The sequence below is a fragment of the Chelonia mydas genome, chromosome 20 (genome assembly GCF_015237465.2).
Source record: "Chelonia mydas isolate rCheMyd1 chromosome 20, rCheMyd1.pri.v2, whole genome shotgun sequence".
In the NCBI taxonomy this organism is placed as follows: domain Eukaryota; kingdom Metazoa; phylum Chordata; order Testudines; family Cheloniidae; genus Chelonia; species Chelonia mydas.
Genome location: NC_051260.2, coordinates 3,103,090 through 3,125,066, shown reverse-complemented (window position 1 = coordinate 3,125,066; position 21,977 = coordinate 3,103,090). Strand labels below are relative to the sequence as shown.

Here is a 21,977-nt window from a genome sequence, read left to right as displayed (position 1 = left end):
AGACAGGCCGACGGGGCGCTGTGTGAAGAAGCACTTCCTTTTGTTTTTAAACCTGCTGCCTATTAAGTTCATCGGGTGACCTCAGTTTCCTTATTTCAGATTAGTTTCCATGTGTAGACAAGCTAAGTTTAGACTGCAGAACTCACTGCCACAGGATGCTGGTGCAGCCCCGCATTTAGCAAGATTCAAAGAGGGATCAGATATCCTGCCTCAGCATGGGGGAGACGGGGTGGACTACGTGATCTCTTCGGGGCCCTTCCGGCCCTACACTTCTATGATTCCATGGACAAAATGAATATCCAGAGCTGCGAGAGTCCATGCTAGAAGCTGGGCAAGGGATATAAAACCTCATGCTTGTAAGATTGGAAGCTCTTTGGGGCAGGGGACATTTTTGCTCTATGTTCATTCAGCACCTGGAACAACAGGTTCATATCCCACAACACGCATAATTTCTAGGTTTTAAGCCACTGTCTAACTATTAGAGATTGAAGGAGACCTTTACGGGGACCCCCTGAGGAGACCTCTGCCCACAGCAAGGGTCTTACACTTTTCTCTGAAGCATCTGGCACTGCCATCGCTGGAAAGAAGCTCCAGGAGCAGATGGACCTCGGCTTTGATCCATTCGGGCAAGTCTTAGGAAACAAACACGGCCCTCAATGAAAAATACAAGCAAGAGAGAGACTACGGATCGCCAGACTGGATCAGAACCAAAGGCCACCTAGAGTTCAGTTTCCTGCCTGACAGTAACCAGTACCAGATGCTCCAGAGGCAGGTCCAAGAAGCCATGTAGGAGGCAGCTCTGGGATAAGCCACCCCATGGGACAGTTCCCTCCTCACCCCTACAGCCAGAGGTCGGCTCGTGCCCTGAAACAGTAGGGTTTGCATTCCTGCCAAACTTCTGGATTACTGTTCTAACTCCAGATATTCTTGTGAGCCATATAAATATCCCTAAACCTAGCACCGTGGCCTCAGGCTCCCCTCAAGTGCTTTCAGACAGGACAGGTTCCACTCCCTCTCACCCCTAACCCTGCTTAGCCAGGGGAGTTCACACCCCCGGGCACCCCAGCTCCACAAGCTTTTCAAACCCTATGGAGCAGGGGAGGGGAATATAAACGCTTGCCCTGGATTTATTGCCAGTCTAACCCTCCCAGGCTTCTAGCAGGCTAGGCATGACCTTCCACAGCACAGATCTATAAGGCCCAACCTCAGCCAGCATGCCCTCTCCCACCCCAGCCTTTCAAGGTAGCAGCTTCTTCACTCAACCTCAGCCAAGCTTGGCTTTGGAGATCTCCATTTCATCTCTGTATCCCCCCCTCACACACCGCCCCCCAGCTCAAAAACTAGGGAGGAAGGAAATCCCTAGCAAGAGAAAGGTTAAATCCATAGCAAACATCAACTGGCCGCTCTGTAGTGGCTGTCAGGAGCCTTGGGGGCCAGTTTCCCGTGGGAGGAGAAAGTGACGCAGATTCTGGGTATGTTCTTACCAGAGCTCATTTATGTGGCGCTATAGACATCAGTCCTGGAACAGAGGTGGTCACAAACAACATGCAGGCATCCTCCTCTTTCGGGAATCCCAGCCCGAACACCTCGAATCGGCTCTGCCCCAAGAACCGGCTCTAGCATGATTACAGCAGAGGGGGAAAAAATGACTCCTGCCACGTGCGACAGCACCCCAACAAAGAAACTGCAGCACGAAACTGACGCAGTGTGTCCCGCGCAGCCTGAACATAGTTCACTCGTGAGAAACAGTGCTGGTAAGGCTGTGGGTAACAACTCCACCCGGTGACTCCTACCAGGACAATACCCAGCACTTCACACATGCAACACCCTGTACAAACATTTAGACTGGGAAATTCAAGATGAGACTCGTCTAATTCTTCAGAACTAGTGGATCCAAGGAGGTGAAAATGCTTCTTCCAACCCTGGGAAACGACAGCAAGCATGCTACCTGAAGGCTAAAGGTATCCCTGTCCACGGTCGCATTTCAACCGGCAACCGGCCTGCATCCGAACCCAGTTCCACCACTAAAAACGTGAGCCCTGCTCACACGTGCGCGTCGCTGGGGTTTAAGATCATTTCAGCCTCTTATGCCACACAATGCTGGTATGTGTTTTCGAGAGAGCCTTTCACGCCATCACTGTTCCTGGCAGCTTTGCAGACCAAAAGCAAGTTACAAAGACATTTTGGGGACAGCAAATAAAGCTCCGTTCTCGCTTTAGAAAATAAACTATTCAAGCGGCTTGATAATGTTACACTTTTTTCTCTTTTTGCAGGATGTTCTTGGCAAGTTAAAGGGGTCCCAGAAGTAAGCATGTCAAGGTGCCAGGTGGACAATCGGAGAAGGTAGCCATTGATGGAGCGTTTACAAAGAGCCAAGCTTTCCATTGAAATACGGGCAGACACAGCACTGGAAGGGGAGAGGAGAGCTCCAGCTTTGGGAAGAGAATAAAGGGCCCTTCATGCAGGATATAATGGCCGGCTCAGTGCGCAGGGACGGGACAGCTGCACAAGCCGTCGACGGAAAACATTTGCCTCTTTAGCAGTCAGCGGCCATCCCGCTAAAAAGAAAAGGCGAGTGAGTATTCCGGCAGGAGAGAAAGCCCCCTTTTCTCTAACAGCGCGACTCGGCCAGGCCCCATTCCCGGCAGCGGCTGACCAACACAGAGATGAAGAGACTCCGGCAAGGAAATGGAGGGGCAGCGTGGTCTAAAGGGTGGAGCGCTAGGGTTCCAATCCCTTCTCTGCCGCTGACCTCGCACAAGTCATTTCCCTTCTCCGTGCCTCAGTTTCCCTGCCCATCGGTGTCTGCATTGTCAGCTCTTCAGCGTGGGAGCTACCTCAAAACTAGAGGCCCTGATCACAGCTGTAACATACACAATGACCCATCAGTGCACTCAATGAAAGGGCTAGAACTTCCCCAACTGCGTTGGTACTTAGATTGGAAGCTCTTTGGGAGCAGGGACTGCCTGTTTGTTCTGTGTTCGTACAGCGCCTGGCACCACAGGGTCCAGGTCTGTGACGCTCAGAGTCAACCGCTGCCGTTCAGTCTTAGAGAGGGCACACTTCCATCGAGGGAAGGACGGATGGAGTCAGGATTAGAACTCGAGCAGCCGAAGGTATTTACCTGAGTGGCTCAATCCACTACACCACACTTGTTTGTGTTCGTGATGAGGATAAAGATGCCGTTTAAAAAAAAAAAAAAAAAATACCCATTCAAGTTTTGGTCCAAGCATGAAACTGACACACTAGTTTTAAACTGTTTGGAGAAGTGCAGAATAGAAGCTCTCAACCTCAGGTACAGACGCTGCAGTGATGAGGGTTGGCACAGAAACCTGGAGAGGTTTGAAGTAACCAGAAAGATCAATTTCTTGCTTAAGCGAGTCTTGCTTTCTTACTAAATCCTGCTTGGACTCTTCCTCTTTGGGGGAGGTAGCTGGTTTTAACTTTGCAAAGGAAACAGCACTGGCAATAAATATTGACTGGAATGAGCATGATTTGCAAAACAGATGTTCTTAGGGGAAAGAAAAAAAAAAAATGAATCGACTCCACATTCCTTATGGGGTTTGGTTGGGTTGTTGGTTTTTTTCCCTCTGTTTGCGCTAGGGCACATGATCGAGCGCTCTGGAAGCCAGTCAAAAACCACTTATCTCCACCGCATACCCAGGGACAAGCAGTTCGCTCTGCATTCACTCCTGGGGCGGGTAGCTTGAGAAATGTGGTCAATCTGAATGGAAATTCTCTGCTCTGTTTTTCGCCGGGGGGGGGGGGGGGGGGGTATCAGATGATCCCAACAGGTTCTCACTGGGCCTTTAAAATAGATACCTACAAATCTATTCCCTCAAGCTACCTGCCTTTCAGAACAATGCCTTTCAGAGCCACAGGGAAAGATACACTTTCTCCTCTTCTCTCGCTCGGTTTTGCAGCCTGATCATTTCAGTTTTATCCAGAATTCCCCCTGCTACGGGAGAAAAGTGGCTGTTTTCTTTGGTTCAGCCATCTGTCGGCACGCTCTCACAAACTGTCCGCCTTCATGCATTCGTATTGAAGATCCTAAAATGTAATACTTCCAAGCTCCGGAGAGGTTCAAGAGAAAGTATTTAAGGTCTCTTCAGCAGGCGAGCGGGGGCGGGGCGGGGAGGAAGAAAGGTTTGATGCAATATTAACATATCATTGGGGAAGTGGGAAGGCAGAGCCAAGCAATTTTGGCTTTTTTTAATTTATTTAAACATAACGTTATTGGTGCTTTCCACCCAGCCAGGTTTCACACTGAGCAGAATGTGACCGTAATGTTAAGGGCAAAGCACGTTATTTTGGTCACGTTGCAGCAGGCACGCCAGCAAGCACGGAGACGCTTTAAGGAACACCGAAGCTCAGAGGAAGTCACAGATCAATTGAGAAGGGCCCAAATTGCATCCACTCGGTTTTTGTTCGATTGCTTTCCCTCCCCCGCCACTCAAACCCAACAGCCAGTCTCCAATTCAGTGCAGATTCTTCGCTGCCGAATGCTATTTTTGGTTTGCAGCATTACTGCAGCCATGTTGGTCCCAGGACACGAGAGAGACAAAGTGGGTGAGGTGAGCTGAGCTCTTTTGCTATGGAGCCAACTTCTCTTGGTGAAAGAGACAAGCTTTCGAGCTCCACGGAGCCCTTCTTCAGGTTATTTTGGAAATCGAGTGCCAGGATCCCTTTGGGAAAGGCCTCCAAGTATTTCCCAGGATCAGTTGTTTTAAATATTCTTTCACTGTTTATAACAAACTCCAGAAAACTCAAGACTTTATCCTTGCGGGGGGGGGGGGGGGGGGGGGGGACAACCTGGATTTCGCCCCTTCCCTGCATTATTTTTGCAGCGCTGCTCCTGAGCTCTGCGCTGTGACCACAGCTTTGTCTTGCTGACTTCAACAGCACCATTCTGTGCTCAGAATTAAGCATGTGCGCGTTTGCAGTAACAAGCCCTAACTAAGGTTATAATCTCCCAATTCCACCAGGCACTTTACGGCATGTTTAAATGCTTTAAGATTATAAGAGCATTTGCGTTCCTAACCCGATTTGACCCTGTCCCTCTCTCGCACCGTTTAAAATGTCACCCAACAAAATCACCTTTCAGCCTGAAATTCTACACGCTTCAGTCTCCGGCCGGGGCGGCACGTTTCAGAGTATTAAATCTAGCCCTGGTTTCAAATGAGGGAGCTTTGCGTTACTTTGCCAGAGATCTGATACCTCTGACACCGCCAATCCCAAGCATTCAGGAAGTATGAGTCAGCCCAAACCCCCATATGGGTGGCTTAAAAATGAGATTTTTTCTTCTTTTTAAAAATGAAAGGGGTCTTTTGGGGCAGGTGAAGTATTTCACCTTCTGGGTTTTCACCCTGTAGGGTTTAGATTTTCAAGCTTTTCTGTGCAACGATGAAGGAAAGCATCTTGATTTTTGAAAAAACGAAAGCTGAGATTCAATCCAATGACTCCAGGAGCTGGGGCTTTTAAGGAAAAAATCACGAGGCTTGCAATAAGAAAAAAAAATATCACAGCAGTTGGCAAAGCCTGGAATTGGGAGGGACTGAGTTATTTCCTCAGCAGTATTAAAATTTCCATAAAAATTATGCCAAATTTACAAGCCAGTCGCCAACATAAACTTGTCAAAGTGTTTGCTTTGGAAAACAAGGCAAGCTAGCCGGGGATTTTAAATCCTGCAGGCGACTTTCTGAGCTCACAGCTTGGAAGGTTTGGCTTGTTTTGTTTCTTTTAAATATAAGATTTCAACACATTTCAAATGCAACATTTTTGCGATTCTTGCATCTGGCACCCTGGATTAGAACATTCAGACCAGCCTTGCTTGAGCGGCGCTTCCATTCCCATGAATGAGGCGCTGTTAAGACTCCGAATCATTCTCCTTTGCAAAAGCCACAGGCATTTTTGCTGTTTGTAGCTTACTTCGGTTGAGGGGGGAAGGGCTGTTTCAATTACAAACTAAATATTGACTTTTAAAATACATACTTTTTCCCTCCCCCTTCTCCTTTCAAGTCAGCCCACCGCCTGTAAACCACAGGGCAGAAACTCGTAAAAAGAACGAAATATTGGGGAAAAGAAAAGGCTTTGCAGGGAAAAAAATATTCCCGCGGAAGCGACGCACCGTTCCTAAGAAACGCGTGGGTCAGCGAGACGCGGCTGAACACACCAGATGAGAAACGAAAACCAGGCAAGAATCTCCGACCGCCTTTTCTGGGCCCTGCCCAGTTTAAGTTTATTTTTTGTTAAAACCACCACAGAGAATCGCAAGAAGTTAAAACCAAGGGCTGGCAGAGCCTCTGCCGAGGTCTTGAAAAACATTTATTTTCGGCGGCCCAGAAAGGACACAGCTACGCCTTGGTTTCTGTCCCCTCTCCGGCGTACGTTTAGCCTTTGCCCTGCCACGAAACAGGAATTGCAGGACGAAGGGGTTGAAAGGTTCGGCGGATGTCTCCGGGCCTTCTGCGTCCTCGGCAGCAACGAGCAAATCCTCATCTGCTACCGACGGCAACCCGGCGTGAGGAAGTGGCCTTCCTACCTCTTCCCAAATGTTCTGGCCGGGGAAGAGAGCTGCTTGGAGCAGCTCACCCAGCAGCCCGGTGGGGCAAACAAGTTCTTCCCCTCCCACCCTACGTCTGGAAGCTCTGCGAGACAGGGTCTGTCTCTTGGCGTGCGCAGCGCCCGGAGCGATGGGACCCAGATCTCACTTCGCTGGTGCTACCCTGCCCCGCATCACTGAAGACGGAAGCTGCCTCACGCCCTAACCCCCGTAGGAAGCAGCAGCGTCTCCTCCTCGGCAGGACTTACACAGATCAACAGGTTCCCCGCCAGGCGGTCCAGTTCCCCGCTAAGACGCGCCAGCATCCTGCCCCCGCCCCAAGCCCCACATCCTGCAGCGTGGCCAGCAACAGGTCTGCAAAGCGCAATCCTCAAGCCCTGGACACCTGGGTCTTGCTTCATTTCAATTTTTAAAATGGACACTCTTATTTAGGAGCCGTTTGCAGGCTCCTCTGAGAGGCAGCAGGATACAGGGCTTTGTAGGCATGGATTCTTCCACCAGCTCCGACACTGGCCTGCTGGGTGACCTGGCTCGCCACTCTGTGACTCAGTTTCCCCCTCTTTAGGGGAAGGGACGGGCACACAGAGAGAACACTGCCTCCACACTGTCCTCCCCGATTTATATGTCGTCCTGTCATTCTGTTTGTACAGCCCCTGGCACGACGGGGTCCTGGGTCCATGACGGGGGCTCCGAGGCGCTAACCCCAATAAAAACAACGCATACACCCCCCAAAGACCAGACCACACCTGGAGAGACAAATATCAAAGCCTCTCCCAATGGGGGTCCCAGCACGCGCACACACACACACCGCATTCCTTGCACTGGATCAACTCCACATTCACCGAGCGACGCAACCACCATGCTCCGATTCAAGGCAGCTGGACACATGACCAACGCTCTTAACTAATTTCCTACCCTTACTCTGCCCCACCCACAAGCGCCACGGCCCCTCGTCCCCCGTCTCCCCCCCCCCCCCCCAGCCCCGTTCTCTGCCTGAGGCACATAACAGCTTAGTCACCAGCCAGCTCCCCAGTGGGTCCCTTTTTATCATCTAGGAGCAGCCAGTCTGCCCCCAGAGGCGAACAGCTGATCCAGACCCTGCCGGCTCCCCCTAAGCGGCTCCACCCCCCACAGCCATTCCCCAGTGGGCGCTGCTGTCCTCGGGTCCAGCCCCTACCCCTGCAGCCAGCAGGAGGGCCAGGGCATGGCAGGGGGAGAAAGAGGCCCCCCCCCCCCGGCAGAATCCCCCACTGCAGGGAATAAAATCACAACACTACGTCCGTCCATCAAGAACAGAGCTCAGGACCTCTTGGGAAGGATACTCCAAGGCTGGCCCTGCCCCTTGCTCTGTTCTGCACCAGTTCCTCCAGGGCTGCCAGCCCTGCATCTCCCCCCGCCCCAGGGGACACACTCTGCCATGAGATTTGTAGCTCACCCTCACCCCACATTCCCAGGAGAGACACGCCACACCCCACTCCACAGACAACTAGAGCAGACTTGCCCCAGGTCACCCCGCTACAGAGGGATCTGGCAAAGTCGCAAATGGAACCCAAGAGTCCTGACTTCCAGCTCCCCTGCTCTAGGAGGAGCAAACGTCTTTGGGGGCCTGAATTCTCAGGTTGCTACCCACTTGGGGTTTCGCTACTCTGTTATGAACACGGGCAAAAGAGAAACGGAAGAGAGAAAGCAAACAGGAGATGCTGGTGATGATCCAAGAGCATCCATCCCCGATTCGAGGGGAAAGGGTGGAATCATATTGCGGCTTCTAAGGATCCCTTTCGCCCTAAAAGCGCCCCTGGTCGCCTCAATTCAAACAGATCCAAGGGGAGGTGATTTAAACACCAACTGAGAGATCTGGACCTAGTCTGGGAGGAACCAGCCGGTTTCACCTCCTTCTGCAGACCCAGCCCCTTCCCCGCCTCTGCTCTCATGTTGGGTGGGGGAACCGCCTTAGGATAAAAGTCAGACTTGCATTTTAAAACCGGATGCCAACAAAGCTGGAAGGATATTTCCACTCTAGCGGGGTCTCTCCTCAGCCCCCAGGGAAAGAAAGAGGTGACAGGCAGGGAAGGCCTGAGAGGGTTTCAAGAAGAGATCCTGCTCTTTTTTTAAAACAGCTTTTTTGCAATTTAAATTTAAAAACGTTCCCTGCGTTTTTTATCTGTAACGGGCTCGGTAATGAAGCAGCAGCTGGACTCTTGTAACAGAAGAGGATACAGTGGCATCCTCCAAGCTCTCTGCCTCTACCTTTCCCCCTCTTATTTTGTCTTTCCTCTCCCCTCTCATGCATTTAAGAGGGGGATCTGGCGCACAGCGGTGGGGGAGTCTGGGGTCTCGGGTTCTATTCCCGGGGAGTGGCGTCTAAGGACTACAAGCAAAGAGGCTGGGAACCAGGACACTTGGTTCCACTTGGAGATCCTTGCATGAAAAGCACTAGGAGAAGGACAAGGGCTAAGAGTCCCAGATCACAGTGACCTCCAGGGGAACCATGGCCAGCAAAGATGTTCTAAACACAACCATCGTCACCCACGCTAAGGGCAAAATCATGTTTGTTAAACATGATAACAGGACCCACCTTCCCCAGGGTACACCCAGCCCGTGTGTATGTACAGTGCTGAGCGCAGGGGGGGTTCCAGTCTCAGGAGGGGCATACAGGAGCTACCTTCATACACAACATCTGGGCAAGAAAATATAACAGACCTGCAATAACTGGGTGGGGAGGGAGGATTTATTTTAAATTCGCTCACAGGCGTCAGGTTACAGAGGCCAGGGGCTGGGAAAACACGTAGGCATGTGCTTAACTTTAGGCATGTGCTTTCCTGGATCGGGCCCAGCGTGCGTTCGAGTATCCAGGTTTAGATCTCTTCCCCTCCCTGGATTTGCATGGGGATAATACTCCATTCAGAAGAACTTGCTACAACCAGGCTCCCTTTTATCAGGAGAGGAAGAAACTCTTGGCTGTCTTTCCTGAGCACCAATGCCCCGAACATTCGGAGCGAGCCCACATTGCCATTCCTGGCACAGTGACCGGAAACCGCTCTTTGCAAAAAAGAGAGCAAGGCTTTTAACACAAAAACAATTCATACTGACAGCTTCCCCTCCAAGCCTGCTTAGCCCAGCTCTGGGACCAGGGTTGGAGGGGTTCGATTTTTAACCAGCCCACACCAGTCAACGTCGATTTCACTGAACGCACACAAGCCGAGGGAAAAGTATTTCCGGCTAGAATCATCGGAATTTACAGGCAGGCAAAGGAAGGAGAATGGGGCCTGGGAACTGACTGAGGTTTGATTTCAGGATATTTACTTTGCCTTCTCTGACCGGGTGGGTGCTGTGACACTTACAAAGCTTTAACTTTTTGAATCTCCATGTCCTTAAATAATTACTGACGGATTCCCCTCCATTGGCTGACACCCCCTAATTCTACGCAACCGTGGAAAAAAAAATTTTTTTAATCGATAGCACTTTACAAAAATGCTTAGAAATAAACCTGGATTTTATCCTTCGAAAGGCCAGCAATGACCAGAGCAAAGAAACTTCCCAGCCCTAGGGGCTCATGGTTATAAACAAGCTTTTGGTACCAGGGCGAGCAATCGCCGTGACCCAAAGGGCTACTACAAGGCAAGGCTTGGTAGCACTCCTTTTTCTCCTTTTTCTGCAGCATTAGGTGCATTACAGGAGCGCCTAGTGGCCCCACTGAGTTTACAATCCAAGCAGTCAAAGGGGATGGAAGGGAAACTGAGGCATGGAGCAGGGACGAAACTTGTCCAGCAGGCCAATGGTAGAGACAGACACAGAAGCAGGCAACTGCCACACCGGTTCCTGCAAAAATTTCTCCCAAGCCAATTCCCTGATTATTTAACACCAGCAAAGAAGCCACAAGGTCCTACTGTGTCCGGGATGGGGCCTCCCCCCTAACTCTGCAGTCTATTGCTGCCATAAAGCAGCAGCCGAGCTCGGAGACCCAGGCAGAGCCGGACAGCGCGGCCTGGCTCGTCTCAGCCCTGATCTGACAGGTCTGTGGGGTTATTTATTGCTGCAATAGGCAACTGCGTTTATCACATCAGCAGTTAAAGCTCTGCCCGGATGCGCTTTACTGCACCGGGATGCTGTTATTTATGGCTGAAGCGGAGAGATGAAGGCTCCTCCAGAGACCCGGCCTGCATTGGGCAATAAAGCAATTTTACATTAGGGATTAATAGGCATTTCATCTGGATGTCTGAGTCACAGAGCAGGGCTCGAGGGTGAGCAATCAGACCGCTAAGCTGGCAGCGCCAATTGGGAGGGAATCTGGTTACGGGGAGTGGTTGGGCGCGGATGTGAAATTACTACGGCCTGGACGGACGCTGATAAACCAAACAGCTTAAAGGCCTGGAAGGAGGCCAGGGCTATCGGTGCAATTAGTTATTTCACTCAACCCTGGCTGGCTTGCAAAGCAGGGTTTGTCTACACGGGGAAACTCACCGGAATAGTGACGGCCCCGTGGCTCCCGTGTGCACACTCAACTCCGCTTTTGTTCCAGAATCATCAGCGTGCTCAGGATAATTCTCCCAGAAAAGCATCTCCCCACGGGAAAGCTCCCCCCATCCCAGCCCTGTGTAGACAAGCCCTAAATTACCCAATGGATCCACTTTGCCGGCACCCTACACACTCCACAGCCCTCGACAGGAAAGATTCTCAAGGGCTCAAGGCCTAGCACCGGGGCCAAACCATCAGACAAACATCAGACTTGCATCCCACAGAGCAAGTAAAACAAAGGGCCAGATGTCCAAGGAGCGAATCCGGCAGCTCCCACTGCGACTGTCCGGGCCAGTGGTCGGCTTATGCCGGCATTTTAAGAGGAGAACTCTTGCTCTGTAACTCATCCTCTGGGCCCCGTGCGGAGAGACGCTGGAAGGAACTTTGCTGAAAAATCCTCTTACCTCCCCCAGATCCAGATTTTCAGCACTGAAGAGAAGGGGCAGCCAGTGGAGGGGGAGCGGGCTCCAGAAAGGCTCAGCCCCTGGAACTTGCTTTCCACCCTTGTGACCTTCCAAGCTCCTTACAAGAGACACCTCTTCAAGAGCTTGTAGCGATCAAGGGACGGAAGGGGGTTTTCCGTAAGGGGCTGACCGAGTCGCCACGGAAAGGAGCCGTCGCACATGGCTGGGACTTTGCTGTCTTTTCATTTGAAAGCCAACTGAGGCAGCGTGTCTGGTGGGTGGAGCGCTGGACGGGGGCTCGGGAGAACCAGGTTCTACCCCCGTCTGGGTGACGGCGGGCCAGTCACAGCCCCGCTCCGTGCCTCAGTTTCCCTCTTTTTCAAATGGGGAGAAGGATACTGACCTCCTTTGTCAAGCACCAGATAAGAGCGGCGTATAGAGACTAATATAACGTCACTTTCACCGAGACAAACCCTTAGAACCAAGGGTGGGACGTGCAGCAATATCCAGACCAAGCGACGTGTTATATAGCAAAATGCAAAATAATTTTAGCTTCCAGGGAAAAAATGGTCACGCCGCTAAGCATAGCAACTCCTGCCCCTCCTCCCCCGAATCACACCCTAAGTGGGGAGCAAACCACAGCAAGAAAACATGCAACAGCCCCGTGGCTATTTCAACGCTGCCCCTGCAGTCGCAGGTAGCAGGCGGCCGTGTTAGGCAGGTGGCACCTTGAGCTCGGCCTGGTTCATCTAAGACCCTGTGTGGCCGACGGGAGTTGGGGGATCTGAGCTGAGCCAGCCTCCCTGGCCGGAAATTCAGTCACTGGGAAGGACGACAGGGGACGGGGCTGGAGCCACAAACACGTTAAATACAGGGCCCCAGGTTCGTTTGGTTCTGAAAAAGAAAATGCCGTGCGGTCTCCGGCGTCAGGCGGAGAGCAAAAGGACAGGCTGCGGGGTGATTCACCCCGATGTCTGCAGGGGCTCTGGGGGACCCATTCCAGCGGTAGCCCAGCGTGGAGCCGGGCTGCTACAATCACGTGATGCTGGCACACACGCACACGCATACATATAAAAATCATTGGTACATGCGTACGTCCATCCGTGCACACACACACTACGCATGGCCCCAATGTGACGAGCAGCCGACCTCTGTGCTTGGATACTAGAGAGTGTGTGTATATATACACGCACACAAATAGATTACACATACATGGGCAACGTGCCAGTTGCCTGAGGCTCGCTGTATTAAAGCACAGACTACAACCCCACCTGGGATCCGATTCGGCGCTCTATGTACACACGCGGCAAGAGACAGTCCCGCCCGCAAAAGACCTGATGAGCTGACTAGAAGCCTGACACACCAGGACGCCAGGGGAAACTGAGACACGGGAGTCGGGAAGCGACTCGCCCAAGGTCACGCAGGAAGTCGGTGGCAGAGGTACGTCTCCTGAGTCTATTCCAGGGCCCTGCCCACACCCACCTGCTCAGCTGGCATCTAAGTCTCCCCATCAGAAATCAAAGGGGCGCAGCCCTCCTACCTGCTCGTCGCTGTACCCTCGATCAGGGGGAGGGGAGCGCTGATGGCTCGCGGCCAGCAGCAATGAGATCTCCTGGCAAGTTGAGCAGTTTCAGATTTTCTCACCCTGCGGTTGCAGGCCCCATTTGAGGCCGCTGCAGCTTTCCAGCCGGGCACCCCCACCCCACACCCATGTGCCCCTCTAGGACCCGTCCTCTTCTTCACCCGGGGAACTTCCCTCCCTCCTTGAAAAGCCAAGGAAAAAGGCTTGTGTTCTGCTCCAAGATAACAGCGTGCTGCGTTCCCTCTGCCTCCGCCTCGGCCAAAACATCCACGGCCCGCGCCCCACCACACACACACAAGCCACGGACCTCTCTCAAGGCCTCCTGCTTCTGTTCAAAGGGAAAACTGGCTCAGGAGTTCCCGCACCACGAACACCGGCATTGCCGGACCCGATCAGAGCCGTGGTCCGACGGGGCCTGTGTCCCCTCTCCAGGCTCCGTTTGCCTGGATGGAAGCGGCAAGGAGCCCTCGATTAGGCACATGCGGACAAGCTGCCTCCACACCAGGTCTCCTTCTAATTCCCTTTAACTCGATACTGGCTTAAGCCCCCCAAGAATGAGGTTGAACAGCCCTTCCCAAATTTACATTAGTGCCAACCGGAGGCGATGCATGGGGTGAGGGGGGGGCCCACAGGGGGTCAACTCCCCCCTCCCATTTAGCACAAGCTTCTACCCAGTTTGCAAACCTCTGTTCTAGGTCCAGATGTGACACGTGGGGCGGTCACATACCCCCCACCCGAACCTTTCAATTGGACCCCCCCCATCATCAGTGACGCATCACCTCTGGCATCAACGAGAACAACTCCAGATGTTCTCGTATCCATGGAAACAGCCAATCCTCTTCTGCATATTGAGGGTGTTAAAAACCTCTCCGGCACCTTTCACCACCCGCCCTCCAACGGGGGGGGGGGGGGGGGGTTTACAGAGAGCTCCCCTGAATGCAGCCAGCTCTGGGGGGGAGGCCACACCAACAAATGACACACGGCAAAAACAAAAACAAACCTGGGAGGAGGGACTTTGGCAAAGGAAACCAAGGGAAAACTCGTAAGCCCAAAGACCTCCCAGGTCCACACATGGCACTTTTATGGGCTTGGTCCATTGGCTGCACATCGGGGCACTCAGACATCTGGCCCCAGGTGATTCGTCCAAGATGAGACCAGGAACCTTTGGTGGCCGAGCTCGGAACTGACCCCGCGCCCGCTCGCCACAGTACGGCGCCGTAACCACCGGCCTGGCCGTCCTTGTGGACCCACAGCCCGTGGGAAAAGGAGGTTTGGTTTTTTCAAAAAAAAAAAAAAAAAAAAGGGTCCTTGCAGGTGGAGAGGGGCAAGACAACTCGTCTCGTGCAGCCCCGGGGAGGGCGGGCGGGCGATGTCATCAAACGCAAAGCCAAGCTTACAGCTCCGTGAGCAAAGCCGGGTGCTGAACAGACTCACTATTAGCCCGTGCCAGTCCGATAGACAAGGGGAGGCAGGGGAAACTGAGGCATGGGGCGTGGAAGTGACTCGCCCAAGGTCACCAGTGGAGCTGGGAACAGAACCCAGGTGTCCTGACTCCCGGCCAGTCCCCTACGCGCTGGACTGGGAGCAGGTAGAACGAACCCTCCCCATCTGCACGCGTGCGAAATATCACCCTCTAAGGCCCGCGGCGAACCATCTCCAAAGCAAACAGCGAGCGAGGCTGGAGCCAACAGCCCGGGGCACAAGATGCTGCTGTGGAATTCACAGAGGGATGCGTTGTCCTCCGAGCATCGCTCTTTTGGCTGCTCTCCCCGGGATCCACCCCCCGCACCACCCTGCCACCAAGGCCTAACACTGATCTCCCAGCCAGCCCCCAGCCAGCCGCAGGCGTCGAGTACACCGTCATCCTTTGCAGAGTACAAACTCCTCGGGGACAGAGCAGCTGCCCCGCAAGAGGGGCTGACTCAGGACATGTGGGACTCCCAGCCAGCCGGAGCCTGGAGTGCTTAGTGGTGTTACCGCTTGCAGTCGTGACCGAGTCTGCAATCGCGACTGGGATCCTGGTGCATCGGGCGCTGCAGCATCACCCCGAGCACAACAAGGCCGCCATCTCCGTGCTACCGTTACGCTAATCAATAACAATGCTGCAAAGCTTCTGAATCCAGCCCCCTCAGAGGGTCGTGCGTGTGTCTGATCTGCATTCAGCTAACCTGGATTCAGGCTGCTAATTCCAAGGGAGAGCATCCACACCCGGGTTTAAAGCGGTTTAGACAATCCACTTCAAACTAACACCGTCAATTAATCTGGATTAAATCTGGAGTGCCTGGCCGCACAGTTTAATGCGCAAAGCTTATTCCAGTGTAACAGACCCCGTATCTGAAAGCAGCATCAGCCAGTGACCGTAGAAGGAACATTAAGATCTCAGACACAAGGTCTGGTGCCCATGACCGGGCCGCGGTGCCAGAACTGCCCAGCACAGACCGGCACGGACCAATCGCCAGCCAGAGCCCCGAAATGGAGTCAGAAGAAACGTAATTCCATGTCCCAGAGTCCCTGGCCCAATGCCGGGGCTGGTTGTTTCTGCTGGCAGAGCTGGTGCCCCATCAGCTGCACCAAAGGCAAAGTCACTGGACGGCGTCTCCAAAGCCAGCCCCACGCAGCCCGACATGCGGAGATCAGAGGAAGGGACCACACGCACTGCAGACCGAACTCTGATGGACTCAAACCTTCCTGTTGGCACTCCAGCCTGGAGAGGGCAAGGGCTGGCTGGTCTTGCGGCTAAGACACCAGCCTGGGACTAAGGGGGTCTGGGTATATACCTGCCACGGTCTTCCTCGGCAAGTCACTGCTCCATGACTCAGTTTCCCAGCTGTCCTTCATTGCAGAGTTAGCTCAGGAGATGGGCACCCAAGTGTGCGCTGCCCTGCTACGCAGCCTTGCCCGAGTTACCGCGCCCTCGCTCGTCCTGCTAGAACTTCAGGGGAGGGGGCACATCCCACGGGTCTGAGTCCGCATGAGGCTGAGCCGCTCTGGGATCCTTTCCCAGTGGGTGGCAGGCCAGTTTGCCCATCCTCCTGGGCACAAGGGGGCAGGGGATGGGGAGAACGGGACGGGACTGTAGGGAGAACTGGGGCGATTTAGCCTGGGCCCTTGCTGCAAAGTGGACAGGGCGCCAGCCCTGTGAAATCAGCACCCGAGCTCTAACCCACCCCGCAGCTGAGCCAGCAAGCCCGGGTTGAAAGCGCAAGGCGAGATGTTGTTGGGTGTGGACCAGAGGACGGGTAAGAACCTGGGCTAACGCTCCACTCAACACACCGTAAGAAGGGAGGCAACCTCCTGTTCTCCCACTCTTTGCCGGTTCAGATTGTAAGGCCTTTGGGGCAGGGACCGTCTCCCCCCCCGTGGCTGGGCACAGCCAAACAGAGCCTCTAGGTGCGGCCGTAATGAAACCAGGCAGGGTCTGCTGTAATCCGTACCTACCCTACACCCCAGGGAGGATACTGCCGCCCTGCGGGGTCTGAAGCACAACCGGCCGCAGAGAGAAATTCACCCGCCCGCCCACCCAGGAGCCGCGGCAGCCAGCCAGCGCCCAAACCCGGAGGAGAGGCGGCGAGATATTCCGTATCGTTTTCCCAGGGAAACGTCCCCTCTTTTAAATGCACTGGAAGTTCTGTAGCTCCATCCGCCTCCCCCGCTCCCAGGCGGGGGGGGAGAGAGGGGGAAAAAACACTCTCCGGGCTTCAGAACAAGTGTCTCATTTACAAACTACATAACCTCAGAGGCTCATTCTCCGAAGCAGAGTCACTGTGTTCCCCGCACGCCTGGCTGGCAGCGGACAAGGTGCCACAAGGAAGCAGGGAGCTGTCTGATTCATAAAACCCTCACAGGGGTGTCTGCGAGACCCAGGCAGACCGAAACAACCCCTCAAAGTCTCCGAGGCTCGCTGGTGCGACCTGAACTCTGAGTCCTCGCCCAGCTGAGAGCCACGGGCCCGGGGCCTTTCTGCTCATGGCTGCTGGGGGAAAAGTCTAGGCCCTTCTGCATCCCAGCATCACGGCAGCAGAAAGACCCGTGGGTCCTCAGTGCAAGGGGCTGCTCAGGTACGGCTCTGATCTTCCAGGACTGCCTCCCCACGCCCACCGGTGCAGGAACCGAGAGGCCGCGCCCTGGGCACAGAGGGTCATTCGCAAAGGGAACACAATGCGGCAGGCGGTCATCCCGCTCCGCTGCCCGATGCTCATTGATGCAAAACGCTTCTCCTACCAGAAAGGCTGGGGCCGGAGCCAAGTCTTGGGGTCTCTCCCCCATTTGCAGCGCCCACGCCGCACACGGGCAGGATTTTGCTGCCCCCGGGTCATTTTTCCGCCCTTGATTTTCTGTTGCGTTTGGCAATTTTGAAAGGTGCTTCTCCAAGGCCCAGAAAGGCCCTGAAGAGATCCAGGCCTTCCCACTGGACACACATGGGTTCCCTTCCTGAGTGTCTGAACAAAGGCTGAAATATGCCGGATCGGCCCAGAGGGGGGGGGCGTGAAATTAACGTCATGCCAGAACGCCAACCCCATCCACACACCGCGGTGCCTACCTGTAATATATGTCTACACTGCAATCCAAGCCCAGGGTTCAAACTCAGGCTCAAGCCAACCCCCGTTCCGTCTACACACAACTCGCACTAAGCCAGGGCTCAGATCCAGGGTCCAAGCCAGAGTCCAGCTGGGACCCAGAGTTCAAGCCCTATTGCTTTCCGGCGTAGCCCCACCGGACGCGTGCTCAGGGAGTACGCCAAACCCATCCCACAAGCCAACTTCCTTTGTCCTCTGGACAGTCGAGGTTTCCCACACTGCACCAGGAACAAAGGGCTAAAGCAGCCGCATTGTGGGCGGACGCGAGGGAGTCTGGGACACAAGCGGCTGGACTGGGGCCCACACAATGCCGTGGAGATGCTGGAACCTCAAGCTGGGACCCATGGTCAACAATTCCTAACAAAACCAACGTAGACGCTCAAGCCCTAGGTTAACAAACCCAGGGCCTGCTAACTCGAGTTCTACTAACCCGGGGCTCGTGCTGCAGCGTAGACGGACCCCGCGACTCCCTCCCTCTTTGATCTCTCTGCCGAGCCTCATAGAAATTCTTCGGGGCCAGGCTCTGCCTCTGTGCCCGGGCAGCGCCCGGCCTGACAGGCCCCATTCTCGCTGGGGCCTCTGAGCAGTGCTACAGTAGGAATTCTGCTTGCACACCAAGCAGGCGTCAAATGGCCAAGACTTCTGGTCCACAACCAGCCTCGCTTGGATCAAAGCCAGCAGGTCAGAGGCGAAAGCTCCAGATCCTATTTCCAGGAACTCCTAGGCCCTCCAAGTCTGTCTGCAACGTGTGTCCATCGGATGCTTCTCCACTGGGCTCCCCCCTCGGTCCCCTGCCAGGCTATTTAAAGTTACCATTTGCAGCCCGTTCCCATGCAACAGAATCCATCAGAGACCAGCGTCTCCTGCCAGTTTAAAAAGCACAATCAAAACAAGCGGCATTATTCCACGAGGGCGAAGCAGACACAAAAGTTCATCCTTTCATGTTCTGCTCTGACAACCCCATTTTAAAAAGTGCCCCCCAAAAAAAACAAAACAAAACAAAAAAAAACCACCACCCTTTGGCAGGATGAAACCTCCCATCTGTTTGTAACTGGTAGAAATGATTAAAGAGGAATCTGGTACAGTTATGTCTGGTCTGGAACACAAAAGTCAGACATTACCCTACCCGTCTTGGCACTTGCACCAGCGCAGTTTCACCGCCTGTCTGAAAGAGCCAGGGTTGTGCCAGGTAGTTTGTTCCCAGACAGGGAGGGGGTTCTTTGCATGCTTCCGAGGAGGGCGTTTTAGCAGACGAAACGCCGAACTGAAAGAGCTTGAAACCAGACAGATATTGGGACAGAGGCGAGGGAACAGTCGGCAGCAGTGACAGCATCCTAACAGCTGCGGGATAGAAAGCCAGGCGTTTCGACTCTCAGTCCAGTCTTCTGCTTCCAGGATCTGTTCTGAGAAAACACGTCTGAGCTGAAAGCAGACGCTTGAGGGAATCCATCGGGATGGGCCGGGAACGGCCCGGATGGACTCCAGAAAGAGACAAGGCCACTCCGCTCCACACCCTGAAACGGGTTTTGATTGCACCAGAGATCAAACGGAGATTGGTGCCCCGCTGCGCTGGGCGCTGCACAGATACAGAGCGGGGGACAGCCCATGTCTTGAACAACTTACAGTCTAGATAGACAGGACAGGCAAAGAAAGGAATATTCCGCCCAATTTACAGAAGGGAAACTGAGTCACCGAGCAAATTTCTTTTTTTTAAAGGGAAAGTTTTCTAAAGTGCACAAGTAACTTAAGTCTCTTTTGAAAAATGAGACTTAGGCACTAGAGAGCCTAAATCACATGGGTCCTGTGGAAAATCTTCCCCTACGTGACTTGCTTGAAGTTTGTAGCAAGGGCTGGAATTGACTCACTTCTACAAGGCCATTGCCATAACAGCAAAGGCAGCCTGCCTCCCCAAGGGCCATGCAACCAGGGGGTGCTGCCGGCTGAAGGGACAACAGGGAGGAGAGAAAGCTCAAGGGGCCCCAATTCCCCTTCCGCAACGAGAACAGGCTTGAGGCCGGAATCGCTGGATGGATTTTTGCCCTGTATTATACATCACCTAGTATCCGAGCTCTTCTGTCTTTACTGTGGGTATCCCCATGCGCCCTGGGGAGGCAGGGCAGCGCTCTTATCCCCACGGAACAGATGGGGGGCAGTGGCATGGAAAGACTAAAGGACTTGCCCAAGGTCATACAGGAAATCTGTAGCAGAGTGGGGAATTGAACCTGGGTCTCCTATGTCTTTGGCTGGTGCTCTACCCACTGGACCAGCCTTCCTAATACAGGAGGGCAGATAACATGACGCCCTTATGCCCTTCAGACACCCAGGAATCGATCCAATTTTAAGACCGATTCAAAGAAAACCAGGTTCAGCCAACTAGGAAGGGTCGCAGTGGCTGGAATGGGAAAAGCTCCTTAGGAAAAGCTATTGGTTACCCTCCGCTTTCCTGCCCGGCCTGGGACGGGAAGCCATTCACACCTGGTGCATCCGGTGGCCGGCACTTGAGGAAATATAAAAAATTGACCACTTCCTTTTCCAAACAATAACGAAGCCCTGAAACAAAAGGTGGGTGCGGGGGCAGGGAGTAATTCACTGCCTTGCCTCTGACCCGGACGCCTCTCCCGAAGGCGGTGTTTACATTCCCAGGAGGAAAAGATAAAGGAGCGAGGGAGACCAGGTCCAGCACCGACAAGGACCAGGAAATGTGCAATTCAAGCTAAGCTCGTGGCTGGGGCGTGAGTGACACGTGCAGGATTATGGGCACTGAGACCAGAGTAGCAAAGAACTGCTGCACTGCAATTAAACACTCGCAGCCGGCCCGCGTTAGCGACTGGGGCTGCTCATTCCCCACCCTTCCACAGACACCCGGGGGCAAGGCACTTAAGGAGCCGCCGGCACCACAAAAACCAATAAATAACCCGGAGGGAGCAAATCGCGGAGCCCCGGGTCTCCAGACTTGGCCCTGCGCTCCGGCGCTAAAAATAGCCCCGGAGAGGCTACCGCCCCTTTGCCAGCGTTCGCAGCCCGAGCGGGAACGTCGACACGGCTATTTTTAGCGCCGTCGCACGAGCCCGAGTCTGCAGACCCGGACGCCGAGACTTTGCTGCCCCCGTTTTTCGGTCTCTCTTGTTTTTTCAGCGCAGGAGCCTCCATCCCATTCCAGCGGGACTTACGTCGGGGCTCTCTAGTTTCAGTCACAGATCTGCGTGTGGAATCCGGGCGTACCCCACACTGCAAACTGACCTCCTGAAACCAGCGAAGAACCCCACGGAGAAGCAAGTCCGAGTTCCGCGATGCAAACCCAGGAACGCTAACATGCCGGACTACAAAGTAAACGGACACCTATGGATAGAAACAGCACGGGTTTTGCGCACCTCGTCGTATCTGTAGCTAGAGTTTAGCCGGATAATCTTAACAGTCGCAAAGTTGGATTGATTTACGTGCAGGGGGCTTACGGTATCCTAATCACATTCCTTATGGGCAGGGGTGACAAACCGATCAATACGGGTTGGTATGTGAAAATCAGCCAGAAATGTAAAAAGCCGCATCTGTGCACGCCCAGGGTGACCGTAAACCTCTGATTCCCAGAAGACAGGAGGGATAATTTCATAATTGCTCTATTCTGTACACAGCCCATGATCAGAAGACAGGGTACTGGGTAAGATGGACCATGCTCTGACCCAGTGTGGCCGGTTCTTGTGTCTACACTGAACGCTAAACCCGGGCTCTCACTCAGGTCTGAGCCCAAACCCCTCTTTTGTCCACTCAGAGGTCAGCAAGCACTCAGGAGTCGGCTCCCTGCTGTTGGGGTGGCCCGAGTCCTGGCGGGACCTGGGTCCAAGCCCTGGCCTTCTGCAGTGCGGACGCAGGTCAAACCGCAGACCCGAGTCGGAACATCTGCACAGTGCAGCGTGGACGTGTCGGTGAGAAATTCAATCGCAAAGCCAGGTTTACAGGGCCGCGTGGACACCGAGAGCCCAGACAAGACCAGGTTCTGCAGACCCGGGCACAGCATTCAGTGGACACACATACCCTTAATCTCATGGTGCTTTCGTTCCCTGTCTGTACAACGGCAATAACAGAATGGCCCTGCCTTACAAGGGGATGCCAGGAGAAATCCAGTGAAGACCGCGAGGCCCTCAGGTAATGGAAGCCATAAAAGTACCCAAGATCGACAGACGGTTACCACTGTGCGCCGTTACTAGGGGTCTGCATTGCAATTCTACCCACAGGCCTTAATCCCTGTGCTGGCTGGGCGTCCCAGCGCAGGGCCAAACACACCAGCACACGGACGGAGCACAAGGTCCCAGTGAGAGGATTACTTGGTAGGTGTCTTACAG

The 21,977-nt window shown here is 53.8% G+C and overlaps 1 protein-coding gene across 3 annotated transcripts in view; it reads right to left on the bottom strand.

The window, feature by feature from the left end:
- Positions 1–21,977, bottom strand: part of LRP1 (LDL receptor related protein 1) — a 177,105-nt gene that overhangs the window by 139,061 nt on the left and 16,067 nt on the right. The window contains exon 1 of one of the 3 annotated variants that reach the window (XM_043532632.1): positions 1,485–1,509. The exons of the other annotated variants lie outside the window; for them this stretch is intronic. Within the exon in view, the coding sequence (XP_043388567.1) occupies positions 1,485–1,494 (10 nt within the window). The 5' untranslated portion in view covers positions 1,495–1,509. Of the gene's footprint in view, positions 1–1,484; positions 1,510–21,977 lie in introns of those variants that run through there. 3 annotated transcript variants of the gene reach the window in all.